The 16,080-nt window shown below is 52.3% G+C and overlaps 1 protein-coding gene across 3 annotated transcripts; it reads left to right on the plus strand.

The window, feature by feature from the left end:
* The first annotated feature begins 7,809 nt into the window (after positions 1–7,809).
* Positions 7,810–13,587, plus strand: SLC39A3 (solute carrier family 39 member 3). 3 transcript variants are annotated; one of them, XM_032629018.1, is made up of 5 exons: positions 7,849–7,933; positions 8,057–8,253; positions 8,546–8,661; positions 9,392–9,730; positions 12,659–13,587. In XM_032629018.1, exons 4-5 carry the CDS (start codon positions 9,521–9,523, stop codon positions 13,391–13,393), a joined length of 945 nt encoding a protein of 314 aa, XP_032484909.1. In that variant the 5' UTR covers positions 7,849–7,933; positions 8,057–8,253; positions 8,546–8,661; positions 9,392–9,520; the 3' UTR covers positions 13,394–13,587. The 3 variants fall into 3 exon arrangements, with proteins under 3 accessions (XP_032484908.1, XP_032484909.1, XP_032484910.1); XM_032629017.1 differs by lacking the exon at positions 8,057–8,253 and having other exon boundaries at positions 7,810–7,933; XM_032629019.1 differs by lacking the exons at positions 7,849–7,933; positions 8,057–8,253; positions 8,546–8,661 and adding an exon at positions 10,516–10,596 and having other exon boundaries at positions 9,594–9,730.
* The last annotated feature ends 2,493 nt before the right edge of the window (positions 13,588–16,080 follow it).

The raw sequence follows: 16,080 nt of genomic DNA on the forward strand, positions 1-16,080 counted from the left end.
CGGGCCGCGCGCAGCATCAGGACCAGAAAGAACAAGGCTGAGTTTAACCCTGAAACCACCCGGGCTTGAGCCTAGAAACGGCCCGCGTCCTAGAGACTGGGGTTGCGCGTTTAGAGCTGATTCCCCTTTCAGAATTTTAAGTTCTCCTCACCAGGGATGTTTTGTGAGGCTTTGTGCTGTGGTAGGGCTGCCATCCTGCATTGCATGATGGGATATGGGGTCAGAGATGGGCTCAGAGAATGTGAATCCCTTCGGGGGTGAGGTTGAGGGTACCAACCACAAATTCTGCTCAGCTCACGGCTGTTCCCAGGTCTTTGTAAGCTCCTGCGGACTTAGGGTGTCATCCTTCTCTCTTGCTCTCATGACTGTGCTTCCTAAATTTTTTTTTATCAAAGTGTAACATACAGGCACGAAAGTGCACACATTATAAGCAAAGAGCTCAATGAATTTTCACAAAGGGAGCAACCCCTCTTGTCATTGGCACCCAGACCAAGAACAGACCCCACGACCCCCAAAGGATAAGATCTCCACTCATGACCCCCAAGGGATAACGCTGCCCCACTGTCTATGCCAGGGGTTAGTTTTGCTTGTTTTTGAAATGTAAACAGATGGAATCTATGAAAGGTAAAGCCAGAAAGATGGCAAAAGAAAATATAGAATATGGACTTCCCTGGTGGTCCAGTGGTTGACTCCATGCTTCCATTGTATGGGGCATGGGTTCGATCCCTGGTCAGGGAACTAATAACCCACATGCTGCATAGCAAGACCAATATATATATATATATATATGATTTGAGGCAGGCAAAATTTTCTTGAAGAGAACACAGAAAAGCACTGTGGTAGTTAATTTTATGTGTGCACTTGGCTAGACCACAGCATCCAGACATTTGGTCAAATACCAGCCTACATGTTGCTGGGGAAGTATTTTTAGATGAGATTAACATTTAAGTCGGTCAACTTTGGGTAGAAGATATAAGATGGATGGCTAGTGGGAAGCTGCTGCATAGCGCAGAGAGATCAGCTCGATGATTTGTGATGACCTAGAGGGGTGGGATAGGGAGGGTGGGAGGGAGGCTCAAGAGGGAGGGGATATGGGGATGTATGTATACATATAGCTGATTCACTTTGTTGTACAGCAGAAATTAATATAACATTGTAAAACAATTATGCTCCAATAAAGATGTAAAGAAAAAAAACTTTGGGTAGAGAGATAACCCTCTAGAAGGCGGGTGGGCCACATCTAATCAGTTGAAGGCCTTATGAGAAAAGACTGAGGTCTCCCCAGAGAAGAGGGAATTCGGCCTCCAGACACCCTTGGGACTCAAGCTGCAATGTCAACTCTTCCCTGGGTCTCCAGCCTGTCAACCTGCCCTGCAGATTTCAGACATGCCAGCCCACATGATTGCATGACCCAATTCCACAAAGTAAATTCCTCTCTCTCTCTGTCTCTGTCTCTCTATCTCTGTTTCTGTCTCTCTCTCTCTCTCTCTCTCTCTATATATATATATATAGATAGATAGATAGATAGGCATCTTATATTGGTTCTATTTCTTTGGAGAACGCTGACTAATACAAGCTCTAACCATACATTAAGCTCTAACCGTACATTAAAAAAAAAAAATCAACAAATTGGACTGCCTTAAAAGAGAGAGGAAAGGTGAGCCATTGAATGGGTGAAGGCATTTGCAATATATACTTGACAAAAATATAAAGTACTCCTACGAATCAATAAGAAAAAGAGAAATAACCCAATTTTTTAGATGGGCAAAACAGAAAGGCATTTCAAAAACCAGGATATGCAACTGACCGATAAACACATGAAAAGGGACTCAATTGCATTAGCCATGAGGGAACACTAATTAAAACCATAATGTGAGGGGCTTCCTTGGCAGTCCAGTGGTTAAGACTCCGTGCTCCCAATGCAGGGGGCCCGGGTTCGATCCTTGGCCCGGGAACTAAGATCCCACATGCCGCAACTAAGCCTGCACGGCCGCAACTAGAGAAGCCCGAGCACCACACAGAAGAGCCCGTGCACCACCACAGAGACCCAGCACAGCCAAAATTAAAAAACAAAACAAAACAAAAACCATAATGTGAGATGATTGCACCCGAAGAGCTAAAATGAAAAGACAAAAGCAAGTGTTATTCATCACAAAACTGCATTGGGGGTCTCCAAGACTCAGCAATGATCGTCCTCATGGCCATGGTTTACGAGAGGATATGAAGGAAAATCAGCAGAGGAAAAAGGCTTGGGGTGGGGTCTGGGGGACCAGGCACAAGCCTTCAGAGCTCTTTCCCAATGGAGTCCCACAGGATGCACTTAATTCCTGCAAAACGAGACGTGACAGCACGAGTGGGGTGTGGTTCCCAAGGAGGCTCACGGACACCTGGTGCCCGGGGTTCTCTCTGGGGGGTCTGTGCACTCAGGCACCTCTGCCCAGCACAGCCGAGGCCCCAGACTCTAGGAGGACAGCAGGTGTTCAGCGTAAACCACGTGTTTGCACAGACAGTGTAGGGACAGGGAGCCCCCTCCGCGATGACTGAGGGCGGCAGGTGCCTCCAGAGTCCAGTTGCAGACCCTGCTGAGGGCTTTTGCAAAGACAAAAATCTTAAGCCTGCTATGTTAACTCTTTTCTGCACCAAAAGGGACAAGCCAGCTGTATATGAAGTTCTAAAGCTGAGCGTTTAGATACCCTAGAAACCCTGGATGTACAATTTCCCGCCCCGTGGTTGTATGCCCAGCAGCAATGTGTATGAATGGCCACCCAGCGGCAGGCAGAGGGATGTTGGGAGCAGTGCCATCAGAAAGCCAACACTGTAAACTACCCTGTTGAGCAACCATGGCAGAATGGCGGTTGCTTGGGAGACGGGGTTGGGGAGGGGCAGGAGGACATTTTTTTCAGGGGGTGTAGTTTATGTTCACTATCTTGATTGTGAGGATGGTTTCACAGGTGTGTACATACATCAACACTTATCAAATTGTATACTTGGAATATCTATAGTTTATTGTACGTCAGTTACACCTCAATAAAACTGTTCAGATGGTGGGTTTTTTTGGCTGAGTCACGTGGCATGCGAGATCTTAGTTCCCTGACTAGGGATGGAACCCGTTCCCCCTGCAGTGGAAGTAGGGAGTCTTAACCACTGGACCACCAGGGAGGTCCCTGTTCAGATGATTTTATTTCCTATTTCTGTGATTATCTGTATGGCTTGAGCATATTTTCCTATATGTATTCACCTCTTGTGCTTGTTCTCCTGAGAACTGTCTGTTCCTTCCCTTCCCTTCCCATTTTAATTTTTTATTTATTAAAAAAATTTATTTATTTTTGGCTGTGTTGGGTCTTCGTTGCTGCGCGCGGGCTTTCTCTAGTTGCGGCGAGCGGGGGCTACTCTTCGTTGCGGTGCGCGGTCTTCTCACTGCGGTGGCTTCTCTTGTTGCGGAGCACAAGCTCTAGGCGTGGCGACTTCCGTAGTTGTGGCACGTGGGCTCAGTAGTTGTGACACACGGGCTTAGTTGCTCCGCGGCATGTGGGATCTTCCCGGACCAGGGATCGAACCTGTGTCTCCTGCATTGGCACACGGATTCTTAACCACCGCGCCATCAGGGAAGTCCCTCCCTTCCTATTTTCATTTTAGGATGTTTGCTTGCTATCAAAAGCTCGGTCTCATCTATTATCAACATTTCCTCCTGGCCTATCACTTGTCTTTTTATCCCATTCATAGAGTCTTTCACTATGGGAGATTTTTGAAATATTCAATGTAGTCAGATTTGTCAGTATATATATTTTTTATTGTACTCTGACAGTACCTGCTCTTACGTAGGTCCTGGCGTCTAGGAAGCTTTCAAAAATGTGTCTGAATGAAAAAAAAAATGTGTCTGAATGAATAAAAGCCCGAAGCTTTGCAGCTTCTTCTCTGAGTAGTCTCATGCTCTAAAGAATTATGAATAAATATTGCACATTACGAATTCTTCTATAGGAGGGAGTCACCCTGTGGGCACTTACCTGGTGTGCTGTTACTATGAACGATCCTTTTTGTTATTGCTGTGAATTACGGAAAACAGAAAAAGAGTCAAGTCACTTTGTGTCTAATAAAAATAGCTACCACACAAAATACAATGGAACACTACTCAGCTGTAAAAAAGAACGAAATAATGCCATTTGCAGCAACATGGATGGGCCTAGAGATGATCACGCTAAGTGGAGTAGGTCGGACAGAGAAAGACAAACACCATATGATGTCACTTATATGTGGAATCTAAAATGTGAGTCCATTGAGCTTATCTACAAAACAGAAACAGACTTACAGACATAGAAAACAGATGTGTGGTTGCCAAGATGGGGAGAGGCAGGGGAGGATTGGATTGGGAGTTTGGGATTAGCAGATACACACCATTATAGATAGGATGGATAAATGACAATGTCCTACTGTATAGCACAGGGAACTATATTCAGTATCCTCTGATAAACCATAATGGAAAAGAATATGAAGAAGAATATATATATATATATATATATATGTATAACTGAGTCACTTTGCTGTACAGCAGAAACTAACACAACATTGTAAATCAACTATACGTCAATAAAAATTAATTTGAAAAACATTGTAAATCAACTATACTTCAATTTTAAAAATAGCTACCATATATTGCATGCTTATAATGAAGCAAGCTCTGTGAAGACAGAAAGTGACATTAAATGTTAAGAACTCATAGACATCTCATACTTAACCTCTGCAAAGCCAGACTTAGACTCTTGACTCCTCCAATGTCTGTGCCTCCTCCAGTCTTTCCTATTTTAGTGAATAACACCAGGATCCATCTAGTGGCTCAAACTAGAAAGCTAGAAGTCATTCCCGACACCTCCTACTCCCACGGCCCACAGACAAACCAGGACCAAGTCCTGTCAATTCACCCAAGATATCTTTCAAATTCATCCACTCCCTTCCTCCTCCCACCTACACCTAAACTAGCATCAGTTCTTTTTCAAATGACCCAACTGGTCCCCCTGCCTTCATTCTCGCTCCCTTACAATCTTTTCTTTACACAGGGCTCAGAATAACCTTGAAACATCAGTTGAATCACAACCTTCACCTTCTTAAAACTCTTCAATGAGTTTTCATCATTGACTCACATTGCATCGATGGGGAAATTCAGATGCCTTAAAATGGTCTCTGGGAATGTCCTTGTCACTCACCAATATTCAGACAGCCTGGCTTTCCAGTTCCTCCAATATCACAAGCTCCTTTCTACTTTTGCATCAAACATCCTCTCTTCACCCCTTACTTCTCACTGTTCTTTATTTGATTAACACAGAACTGTCTCTCTCTCTCTCTCTCTTTTTTTTTCTTCATAACACTTAGTACAACCTACAGTTTTCCCTTTATATATATGTATTGGTTATCTTTTTTCTTTTGATGTGGACCATTTTAAAAGTCTTTACTGAATTTGTTACAATATTGCTTCTGGCATGTGGGATCTTAGCTCCCCAACCAGGGATTGAACCCGTACCCCCCACACTGGAAGACAAAGTCTTAACCCTTGGACCAACAGGGAAGTCCCTGTATTGGTTATCTTTTGCTGCATAACAAATTTCCCCAAAACTTAGTGGCTTATGATAACAACGTTTATTATCTCATAGTGTCTGTGGGTCAGGAATCCAGGTTCACTTAGCTGAGTCCTCAGCTTCAGGGTCCCTCAGAGGCTTCAATCAAAGTGTCCACTGGGCATCAGTCCTCTGAATGCCCAATGGGAGCAGGACCCCCCTCCAAGATCACTCGTGGTCATCAGCAGGATTTACTTCCTTGTAGGCTCTTGTGCCAAGGTCTCAGCTGTTGGCTGGAGATCACCCTCACTTTCTTGCAGTGTGGTCATCTTCAGCATCTCAGCTTGCTTTATCAAAGCACGAAAGCAAAAAGGCGACAGAGAGAGTTGTCTAGGAAGACAGAAGTCAGTCTTCTGAAACCTAATCATGGAAATGATATCCTATCACTTGACAATATCCTATTTGTTGGAATCAAGTCGCTGGGTGCAGCCCAGGCTCAAGCAGGGGGGATTATACGAGGACATGAATCCTAAGATGTTGGGATCATTTGGAACCATCTTAGAAGTCTGCCTAATAATATGCTATTATTTCATTAACACTTGTCTCTCCCACTAGACTGTGAACTGTGAGGGCATGGTCTTTTTCACTCCATTTTAGTAAAATTTTCAAAAATTGTGATGAGATATACGTAACATTAAACTTACCATTTTAACCATTTTTAAGTGTACAGCTCAGTGGCATTAAGTACATTCACATTGTTGTGCAACCATCCCCATCACCCATCTCCAGAACTTTCTCATCTTCCCAAACTGAAACTCTGTCCCCAGGAAACACTGACTCCCCAGCCCCTCCCCCGGCCCCTGGCCCCCACCATCTACTTTCTGCCTCTATGGATTTGACTAATCTAGGAACCTCTTATGAGTGCGATTACACAGTATTTATCCTTTTGTGACTGTCTTATTTCACTTAGCCTGATGTCTTCCAGGTTCATCCATATTGTAGCATTCTCCACTTTATTCTTAGCAACTTTCCCTATGCCTGGCTCATGGTAGGCTGACAATAAGATTTTGGTTAACAGATGAATACAGTCCTCTCTTTCATAAGTCTGGTTGCTTTTTTTTTGCGGTACGTGGGCCTCTCACTGTTGTAGCCTCTCCGGTTGTGGAGCACAGGCTCCGGACGCGCAGGCTCAGCAGCCATGGCTCACGGGCCCAGCCGCTCCGCGCCATGTGGGATCTTCCCGGACCGGGGCACGAACCCGTGTCCCCTGCATCGGCAGGCGGACTCTCAACCACTGCGCCACCAGGGAAGCCCAGTCTGGTTGCTTTTATGGGGCAGTGGATCAACCCATTAAAAAAAAAAAAGTCTCCTTCTCCTCACCTAAAAAATATCCATTTGACCCAGCAATTCCACTCCTGGATACACATCTTTAAAAAACCTAAAATAGCAATCCACCACCCAGCACTCTTTTTAAAAAATATATATTTTAATTTTATTGGAGTGTAGTTGATTTACAATGTTGTGTTAATTTCAGGTGTACAGCAAAGTGATTCAGTTATACATATACATATATTCATTCTTTTTAAGATTCTTTTCTCATATAGGTTATCACAGAATATTGAGTAGAGTTCCCTGTGCTATACAGTAGGTCCTTATTGGTTATCTATCTTATGCATAGTAGTGTGTGTGTGTTCATCCCAAGCCACCTCCCAGCACTCTGATAACCCTTACTGGGCTCTATTATTCCAGAGCGCTTGTCACCTTCTGACATAGTTTTATTACTTATTATGTTTGTCGATTATTTTCTGTCTTCTCCTAGCACGTAAGCTCCAAAAGAGGAGAGATCCTTGTTTTGTTGACAGATGTTCTCCTAGAAAAGGTCCTGGTACATAGGAGGCAGAGATGTTGAACGGATAAATCTGCATCTTAAACCGACGGGAAGGGCATCAGCAGCGAGGACGCTCCGAGAGAGGCAGTCACCCGTAGCAAATCGTTTTCTGACAATGGCCAAACCTCGATCCGAACGGGATTCAGCACTAGGAACCCCTGGACAGCTCTGGAAGCCAGACGCTGGCGGAACCATTCCCCTAGGGTCGGAGTTTCCCACCGGAGCCGCCCGGTGGCTGTACCCGCCGCTCAGTGGGAGGAAACTACTTTCCCTTGCCGGTAGGAGAGGTGGAGTCGCGGAGTGAGTGGCAGCCGTAACAGCCAATGGCATGGAGATCTTGGCCCGCTGAGCTTGGGGAGGCCAATGGGCAGGGGCGTGGGTGGGGCGTGGGCAGCTGCGCGCCGAGCCGGGGCTAGACCGGGAAAGCTGCAGTGGGGTCGACACGGCGCGGCGGTTGAGCGGTGGGCGGCTCCGGCGGGCGGGCGAGGACCCGGCGGAGGTACGTGTGGGCCGGGACGGGACTGGGGGCCGGGGCGGCCCGGGGCCTGGCGGACTCTGCCGCCCGTTAGCCGAGGCCCCGCCTTTACTGGCGATCTGTGTGATTTGCGTCCGGCTCCCCCAGTGGAGCGCGACTTGTCCCCTCTAGAGCGGGGCACCCAGTGCAGCGCGGGACACACAGAAGGCGCTCAATAAGTGCTGAGTGAAAGGATGAATGAATGAACCCGTCCCCGCTGCCCAGCCCCATCAGCCCCCGGTTTGAGGGCGTCCAGGCCACCCTCACCCCCACGCCACAGACTGGGGCATCCCGACGCTCGGCAGGTATTTATTGGGCGCCTACTGTACCTGGCTCTGGGCTGAGGAAGACACACTCCCTGCTCCCGTGGAAGTCTCAGCCCAGGGCGAGTGATGACATTCAGAGATTTTAAATTATGTAGTTCCCTGTAGCACCAATGATGCCAGGGGACGGGGTAGGAGACCCCTCTCCACTGGTGGCATCTGAGCTGACATGGGGACGCGGGCAGTGAGAACTGGGAGGTTGGGGAGAAAGCCTAAGGACAGGGGAGCAGCCGCAGTCCCTCATTCTAATGGTAACATTTTCGGGTCTATCTAGGGCGAGATCTGCTTTCCTTTGGCTCATTGAGTCCCCGTAAAGAGGTCCACATGCTTCAGCTCATCCGTTTGTTTAGCCAGCGGTTACTGAGCATCTGTTCTGCGCCAGGCCTTGCGGTGGGTACAAGGGATGCCATTTAGGGCAGGGGGAGGCCCTCCTGAGGGCCTGAAAGACAAGCATCATTGGAAGGTCAGGGGAGAGAAGTGGTCCAGGCCAAGAGAACAACCGGTGCAAAGGCCCTGAGGCGGGAACGGGCTTGCCACCGTCAGGGACCACAAAGGCCAGTGAGGTGAGGTGGAGCCCGAGCTGATGGTGCAGAGGCTTTGCCTCAGGGTAAAGCCTTTGGATTTTATGTAAGGGCAGTGGGACCCAGAACATTCTGCAACAATGGAAATGTTCTCTGTCTGTGCTGTCCAGTACGGCAGCTGCTAGACTCAAGTGGCTATGGAACACTTGAAATGTGGGTAGCGCAACTGAGGAAATGAATTCTACATTTCCTATAATTTTTTTAAATTAAAATAAATTTTTTTGGCCGTGCCACATAACAGGATCTTAGTTCCCCAACCAGGGGTCGAACCTGTGCCCCCCGCAGTGGAAGCATGGAGTCCTAACCACTGGACCGCCAGGGAATTGCCTACATTTTATTTAATTTTAATTAACTTACACAGACACACTTGGCTAGCGACTGCTGTGTTGGACAGTGCAGCCGTGGAGAATTTTCTGCAGGAGACAGGGACGTGTGCTAGGCCTGGAATGGGGTGAAGTACTGGGGGTGATGGGCTTGGTTGCTTTAGCTGGTCAGATAACCAATCCAATAGCTGACACGGTTGCCCCTGACATTCACAGTGGCTGGACTGAGGCATGAGCCCCCGGCTGCGTGGCTGGGCCCCGTAGCGCGTCGTGGGAGGGGAGTGTGCGCCCACACATGGTTTGGCCCTGCAGTGACCGGTGACCAGAGCAGCCCGGGCCGCCGCCATGGTGAAGTTGTTGGTAGCCAAAATCCTTTGCATGGTGGGCGTGTTCTTCTTCATGCTGCTGGGCTCCCTGCTCCCCGTGAAGATCATCGAGACAGATTTTGAGAAGGCCCATCGTTCGAAAAAGATCCTCTCACTCTGCAACACCTTTGGAGGCGGGGTCTTTCTGGCCACGTGCTTCAATGCTTTACTGCCGGCTGTGAGGGAAAAGGTAAGGCTCCCTGGGGTGGCAGCAGCAGCCCTTGGCACCTTATGGCCAGTGGTCTCTGGTGCCTTTTGTTTTTTCTTTCCTTTTATTTTTTTTTATAATTGAGATATAGTTGTCGTGTTTTTGTTTTTTTTGGCTGTGCTGCGTGGCTTGGAGGATCTTAGTTCTCTGACCACGGACTGAACCTGGGCCCTCAGCAGTGAAAGCACAGAGTCCTAACCACTGGACAGCCAAGGAATTCCCTAATTGAGATATGGTTGATGTACAATATTGTATAAGTTACAGGCGTGCAACATAGTGATTCCCAATTTTTAAAGGTTATACTCCATTTATAGTTATTATAAACTGTTGGCTATATCTCCTGTGCTGTACAGTATATCATTGTAGCTTATTTATTTTGCACATAATAGTTTGTACTTCTTAATCCCCTACCCCTATCTTGCCCCTCCCCATCTCTGGTGCTTTTCAACCCTGATACCAAGGTCGGGGCCTTGACACTATAAGGGTGATGGGAAGTAGAAAATGAATTTGCTGTGTGGCCATGAGTTGGTTGCGTCTCTTCTCTGGGTCTTATCTGGTAAACAAGGGGTCTGAACTAGACCTAGGGTTCCCGGCTGGTGGGCTCATCAGCCATTACCTGACCAGACCACCTGCCCCAGACACGTGCACTTTGTCCTGAAGCTGGCAACTGTGGCCTCTCTTCAACTCCTGTATCAGTTAGCTACTCCTGTGTAACAAATTATAACAAACTTAGCATCTTAAAACAACACGTGTTTATTCCTACACAGTTTCTGTGGGTCAGCAGTCTGGGCACCACTTGACTGGGTCCTCTGCTGCCGGCTCTCATGAGGCTGCAATCAAGGTATCCGGTGGGCTGTGGTCTCATCTCAAGGTTTGACTGGGGATGGATTGGCCTCTGAGCCCGTGTGGTTGTAAGGCGGGTTCAGTTCCTTCCTGGCTGTCAGACTGAGGGCCCAGTGTCTCCCTGGCTGTTGGTTGGGAGCCACCCACAGTCCCTGGCCACACTGTGCCATTTGCTTTATCCACAAGCCCCATCCTGTGCCTGGACCCCTGATGTTGAGGGCTGGGAGGTGTTTTATGCTGCTAAGCTTGCATTCCTCTGTTACACAGCGTGGGAAACTTGTGCACTTGGCATCAGTGAGGATGAGATCGGAGTCCTCTCTGACACCCTCTGCACCCTCCCCCCACCCCCCCACCCCCCCGCTGTTTCCCACATTCCCGCAGTGCCACCCCTCAGGCCTGGACTGCTGCAACGACCTTGCCCTTCCCCATCCCCCTTCGGTGCTCGGGGCCCTCTAACCGTCCTTCCCAAACCACTCCTGCGCCGCACCCCTGCCCCAGACTCCCCACGCCTCAGTGAGCCAGGCCCCTCCTCCTGGCCACCTGCCAGCCTCAGCCAGAGTGTCTGCCTCACAGTCTGGTGTGGCTGCCACTCACCATTCTGGCTGGTCAGGTTTCAGTGAATTGAAGTCAAACACACTTCAACGCGCCAGTCCTCAGCCGCACCAGCCACATTTCAAGTCCTCGTGGGCCACGCGAGGCTAGCGGCTTCCATATCAGACAGCACAGATAGAGGACATTTCCACCATCCGGAACGTTCTGTGGGACAGCGCTGACTCAAGGATCTGACGAGGATGGCTGGGTGTGCCGGCGAGCCCCGTGCTCGTTCTCAGCATGTTCACCCAGTGGGGTGGAGCGGTGGGGGGCTCTGGAAACGGCCCCCGGGTTGTGTGGAAGCCAGCCCCGTGCAGGCATCAGGGCCCGAAGCCCTGGCTGACATCCCAGTCTGGAGGCCAGAAGTCCGAGACCAAGGTGTCGGTGGGCTGGGTCCTCCGGCCGTGAGAGAGGTCTAGCCCATGTCCCTCCCAGCTTGTGCGGATCGTCTGCGGTCCTTGGTCCCTTACCTTGTGGCTCCATCACCCCAGCTCTGCCTCTGTTGTCACATGGCCTCTCTCTGTGTGTCTCTCTTCTTCTGTCTCGGAAGGACACCTGTCGTTGGATTAAGGACATCATCCTCATCCAGGATGATGTCATCTCAAGATCCTTATCTTATGAATGAGTTTCCTGGGGTGGCCATAACAGAAGACCAGAGACGGGGGGCTTAAACAGCAGACGCTTATTCTCTCCCAGGGCTGGAGGCTGCAAGTCTGAGACCAAGGTGCTGGCAGGGTTTGGTCCTCCTGAGGCCTCTCTCCTTGCTTTGTAGACGGCCACCTCTTGCTGTCTCTTCAGATGATGGCTCTTCCTCTTCCTGTAAGGACAGCAGTCCTAGTGGATTAAGTCCACCCTCACAGCCTCCTTTTCACTGAATCACCTGTTTAAAAACCCTATCTCCAAGTATGGTCAGTTTTGAGGCACTAGGGGTTGGGAGACTTTTATATAGAAATTTCCTTTTGTTGGGGAGACACAATTCAGCCCATCACACCTCAGTTATATCTGCAAAGACCCTTCTGGCAAATAAGGCCACATTCTGAGATTCCTGGTGGACATACCTTTTAGGGGTCATGATGCAGCCCACTACACTCTTTTTAAATTGGTTGACATAGTGGACATGACGTGAGGCCTAGTCCCTTTCTAATAGAGTTTTTATTTTAAAATATTTATTTAGTTATTGACCGTGCTGGGTCTTAGTTGCGGCATGCAGACTTCTTAGTTGTGGCGTGCATGTGGGATCTAGTTCCCTGACTAGGGATTGAACCCAGGCCCCCACTGGACCGCCAGGGAAGTCCCTTTATTTTTAAATCCGTCAAGGATGAGCCACCACCCTTCTTTAAGACCTGTATGATTTGGGTATTTCTGCTACTTGAAAGGTGACGTCTGAAGAACCTGTTGCGTGGGCAGCGGGGGTCTCGGCGGTCGCGCCTCTGAACCTCTGCCTGTCTTTTCTCCCTCTCGTGCCCTCTGCTCCAGCTCCAGAAAGTCCTGAGTCTTGGGCACATCAGCACTGACTACCCGCTGGCCGAGACCGTCATGCTGCTGGGCTTCTTCATGACCGTCTTCCTGGAGCAGCTTGTCCTGACCTTCCGCAAGGAGAGGCCGGCCTTTATCGACCTGGAGACGTTCAACGCCAGCTCGGACGTGGGCAGCGACTCAGAGTACGAGAGCCCCTTCATGGGTGGCTCGCGGGGCCATGCGCTCTACGGGGAGCCCCACATGCACAGCCACAGGCTGAGTGTCCAGGAGCTGTCGCGCTCCAGCCCGTTGCGGCTCCTCAGCCTGGTGTTCGCCCTGTCGGCCCACTCGGTCTTCGAGGGCCTGGCCCTGGGCCTGCAGGAGGAGGGGGAGAAGGTGGTGAGCCTGTTCGTGGGGGTGGCCATCCACGAGACGCTGGTGGCCGTGGCCCTGGGCATCAGCATGGCCAGGAGCGCCATGACCCTGAGGGACGCTGCCAAGCTGGCCGTCACTGTGAGTGCCATGATTCCCCTGGGCATCAGCCTCGGCCTGGGCATCGAGAGTGCCCAGGGCGTGCCCAGCAGCGTGGCCTCCGTGGTGCTGCAGGGCCTGGCAGGCGGTACGTTCCTCTTCGTCACTTTCTTTGAGATCCTGGCCAAGGAGCTGGAGGAGAAGAGCGACCGGCTGCTCAAGGTCCTCTTCCTGGTGCTGGGCTACGCCGTCCTGGCGGGCATGGTCTTCCTCAAGTGGTGACCATCCCACGCCGGGTGCCTGCCCCGCCCCCACCCAGCTGGAGCCTCGCCTCCCCCGAGGGTCCGAGCTCAGCCCCCGGGCTGTGCCTGTGCACAGAGGGGCTGCCCGGGACTGCACTGAGCCCCAGATCCTACAACCCGAGCCTTGGGGCACCGCTACTACTTTTACAAATTCTCTTAAAAGTATTCACCAAAGCTGTGTGGCTATGTCATCCGTGGGCGTGGGGGTCTGGTGACTCGCAGGGGAGGCGGCCCCGGGCGTCCAGGTGGGGTCAGACGCAGACCCTCCCCACCCCTAAACACCGCCGGCTGTGGACGAGTGCGGGAGAGGCCAGCCTCTGTCCTCCGCAGCCCTGGCTACAGTGCCATCGCCGTAGCCACCCCCCACGCCTTCCCTGGAGCCCTGCAGCACGTGGCGGGCCTGTCCCCAGGGTGAGCAGAGGGTCCAGTCGCTGTCACGTGATGCCCTGAGGGGTTTCTGAAAGGAGTCCGCCAGCCAGGAGCCTCCGGCCAGGAGCCTCGTTCGCGGTTAGTGGGGGTGATGGGGCTGTGATTCCTGCCACCTGAGGCTGTGCTTCCGGGGAGACGGAGGTTCCAGGGATCTCGGAGCCGCCCTCTTCCCTGCTTTCTGGTGCGGCCGCCCTGCCCGGAGAGGTTGCTCTCCAGGGGCTGGGGTTCCAGGCCGGGCTGAGCTGCTCAGCTCCCCGAGGCAACAGAGCCCCAGGGCTGCAGAGAGTGAGGGCAGGCCTGGGGCAGCTTGGCCACAGGGTCTCCAGAGCAAGACGACCCCCGCAGGCCAGGGTCAGGGGCCACGTGACTCAGCTCCCCCAGGCCAGACACGAAGCTAGGACCCCCCTCGGGGAGCGCAGGAGCCTAACAGCCCCATGGGGCTGGCGCGAACCCTCCCCTCCGTGGCAACAAGCTCTGTTAGTGTAGTCATGGCAACCGTCTCCTGCTCGGGGCTGAGCCAGGGCTGAGGGCCCTTCCGGGGGGACTTGACTGTGTCTGCCCCCAAGACTGGAGGCGCAGCCTCGGCTTCCGCGGCCTATCCCATTACTTACACCCTTCCTGTCTTCTCACTTGTCCACTCGGCCATGGGGCCCAGGCTCCTTCCTAGCACCTCTGATTGCCTTCCTCTCACTCGTGGTTGCTGCCCAGACCCACACTGGGGAGACTGGCCGTGGCAGTGGGGCTGTCAAAGCTTCCCGGCGAGGACGGGCCCCTCTGCCCTGTGGCCCTGGGCGCGGCGGGGCCTCCAGCCCGTCACTCCAGCCCGGTGGGGTTCCAGGAGCAGCTACTTGCTTGTCCCAAGGGGCGTCCCAGGCGCTGGCCTGCTGCCACCTGCCCGGCTCCGCGGGCAGGAGAGCACACAACCTCCGCCACGGCCCCAGCCTCATTCGGTGTCGATATGGGTCTCAGGGGGCAGCGCCGTGTGTCCAAGGCCCCCCACTTCCACTCTATTGGGCGCCCACCCCACCGCTGCTGGAAGTATTGGGCCCGTTTCCAGGAACTTCTGTCTGGCTTTTTGCCAGGACCCACGTCTGAACCCCGCATGGCCTGACCCTGTCCCCATGCTGGGAAAGTGACCCCTGTGGGCGTGGGACCATCACCTCCACCTTGTCCTAAACCCACCCTTGCTGGCGACCCCTGCCCCTACTTCACTCCACCTTTGCCCCGGGTGGGCGGGATGTCATGGAATTGCCAGATTCCAGAGCCTGCCTTTAGAAGGGTGTGGCCCATGGGACGGGGCTGGGCAGGGTCCCCCAGGGGCCCCGTCGCCCTGAATCCAGTAGGAAGCCCCCCCGTGGGTGCAGAGCAGCCTGCTCCAGGCTTCCCCCACTCCATACTCCTTCCCCTCCGTTAGCTAAAGCACACGCACAGCAGGGTCCCTGCCCTCCCACCAGCCACCAGCTTCCTGGGATGCCTGGGGACACCACAAGCCTCTCCACCCATCAGTTGCATTTCCCCTTCCCTTCCCTGCACTGGAGGCTTCAGGGTCGTATCATCCCCCCTCACTCTAAGCCAGCTTCCAGACCACGAAGGGCGCTGCCACACCAGTGAGGGGGGAAACCCCGGGATGCCCCACCCGTCCCTCAGACACCGCCACCCCAGTCCCCGGCATCCTCGGATCCCCAGCCTGCCCAGCCTCTGTCTGCCAGGCTCTGGCCTCTCTCTGTGGTCCTGCCAGACCCAGCAAAACTGCTTCCAGGTCCCCCAGGGATGGTGGGACTCCAAGAAGTTTGAGGGGAGCTGTGTGTCGTAGGAGAGGACACAGGCTGCCCCGCCAGCACCCCCAACGCCACCCCTCCCGTCTGCTGTGGTTGGAGGGGCCAGGGTCAGCCCTGGGGTCTGCCTCCTGGGGCCACAGGGATGATGGTGTCGCTTGGTCATTTCTGGTCAGCTTTCCCTGCTTTGGCCGAGGATCAAAGTTGAAAGCTGAGGTAAGAAGAAAAATGGTCGTCCCATCTGATGGGGGCCCCGGAGAGGCCGACCTCACTCCTGAGGTCCCCCGGCTCATGGTGGCCGTGTCCAGCCTAGACCAGGGTCTTCTCGTCTAGGCCAGCTCAGTGGCTCCATCTCCCCCACACCCGCTCTGACACGACAGGTGTCGTGTGGTGACAGCTCTGGCTGAAGAAGCCTGCGGGTTGGTCACCCACCACCTGGGGCCCTGGTCCAGCCCTGACATGG

This window comes from Phocoena sinus, chromosome 3 (assembly GCF_008692025.1).
Source record: "Phocoena sinus isolate mPhoSin1 chromosome 3, mPhoSin1.pri, whole genome shotgun sequence".
NCBI classification, from domain to species: domain Eukaryota; kingdom Metazoa; phylum Chordata; class Mammalia; order Artiodactyla; family Phocoenidae; genus Phocoena; species Phocoena sinus.

Excerpts from the sequence above, each read along its gene's own strand:
- SLC39A3 (XM_032629017.1), top strand. The coding sequence starts at position 9,521 with ATGGTGAAGTTGTTGGTAGCCAAAATCCTTTGCATGGTGGGCGTGTTC. Across the intron at positions 9,731-12,658 it reads TGCCGGCTGTGAGGGAAAAG|CTCCAGAAAGTCCTGAGTCT; the intron begins GTAAGGCTCCCT and ends CCTCTGCTCCAG.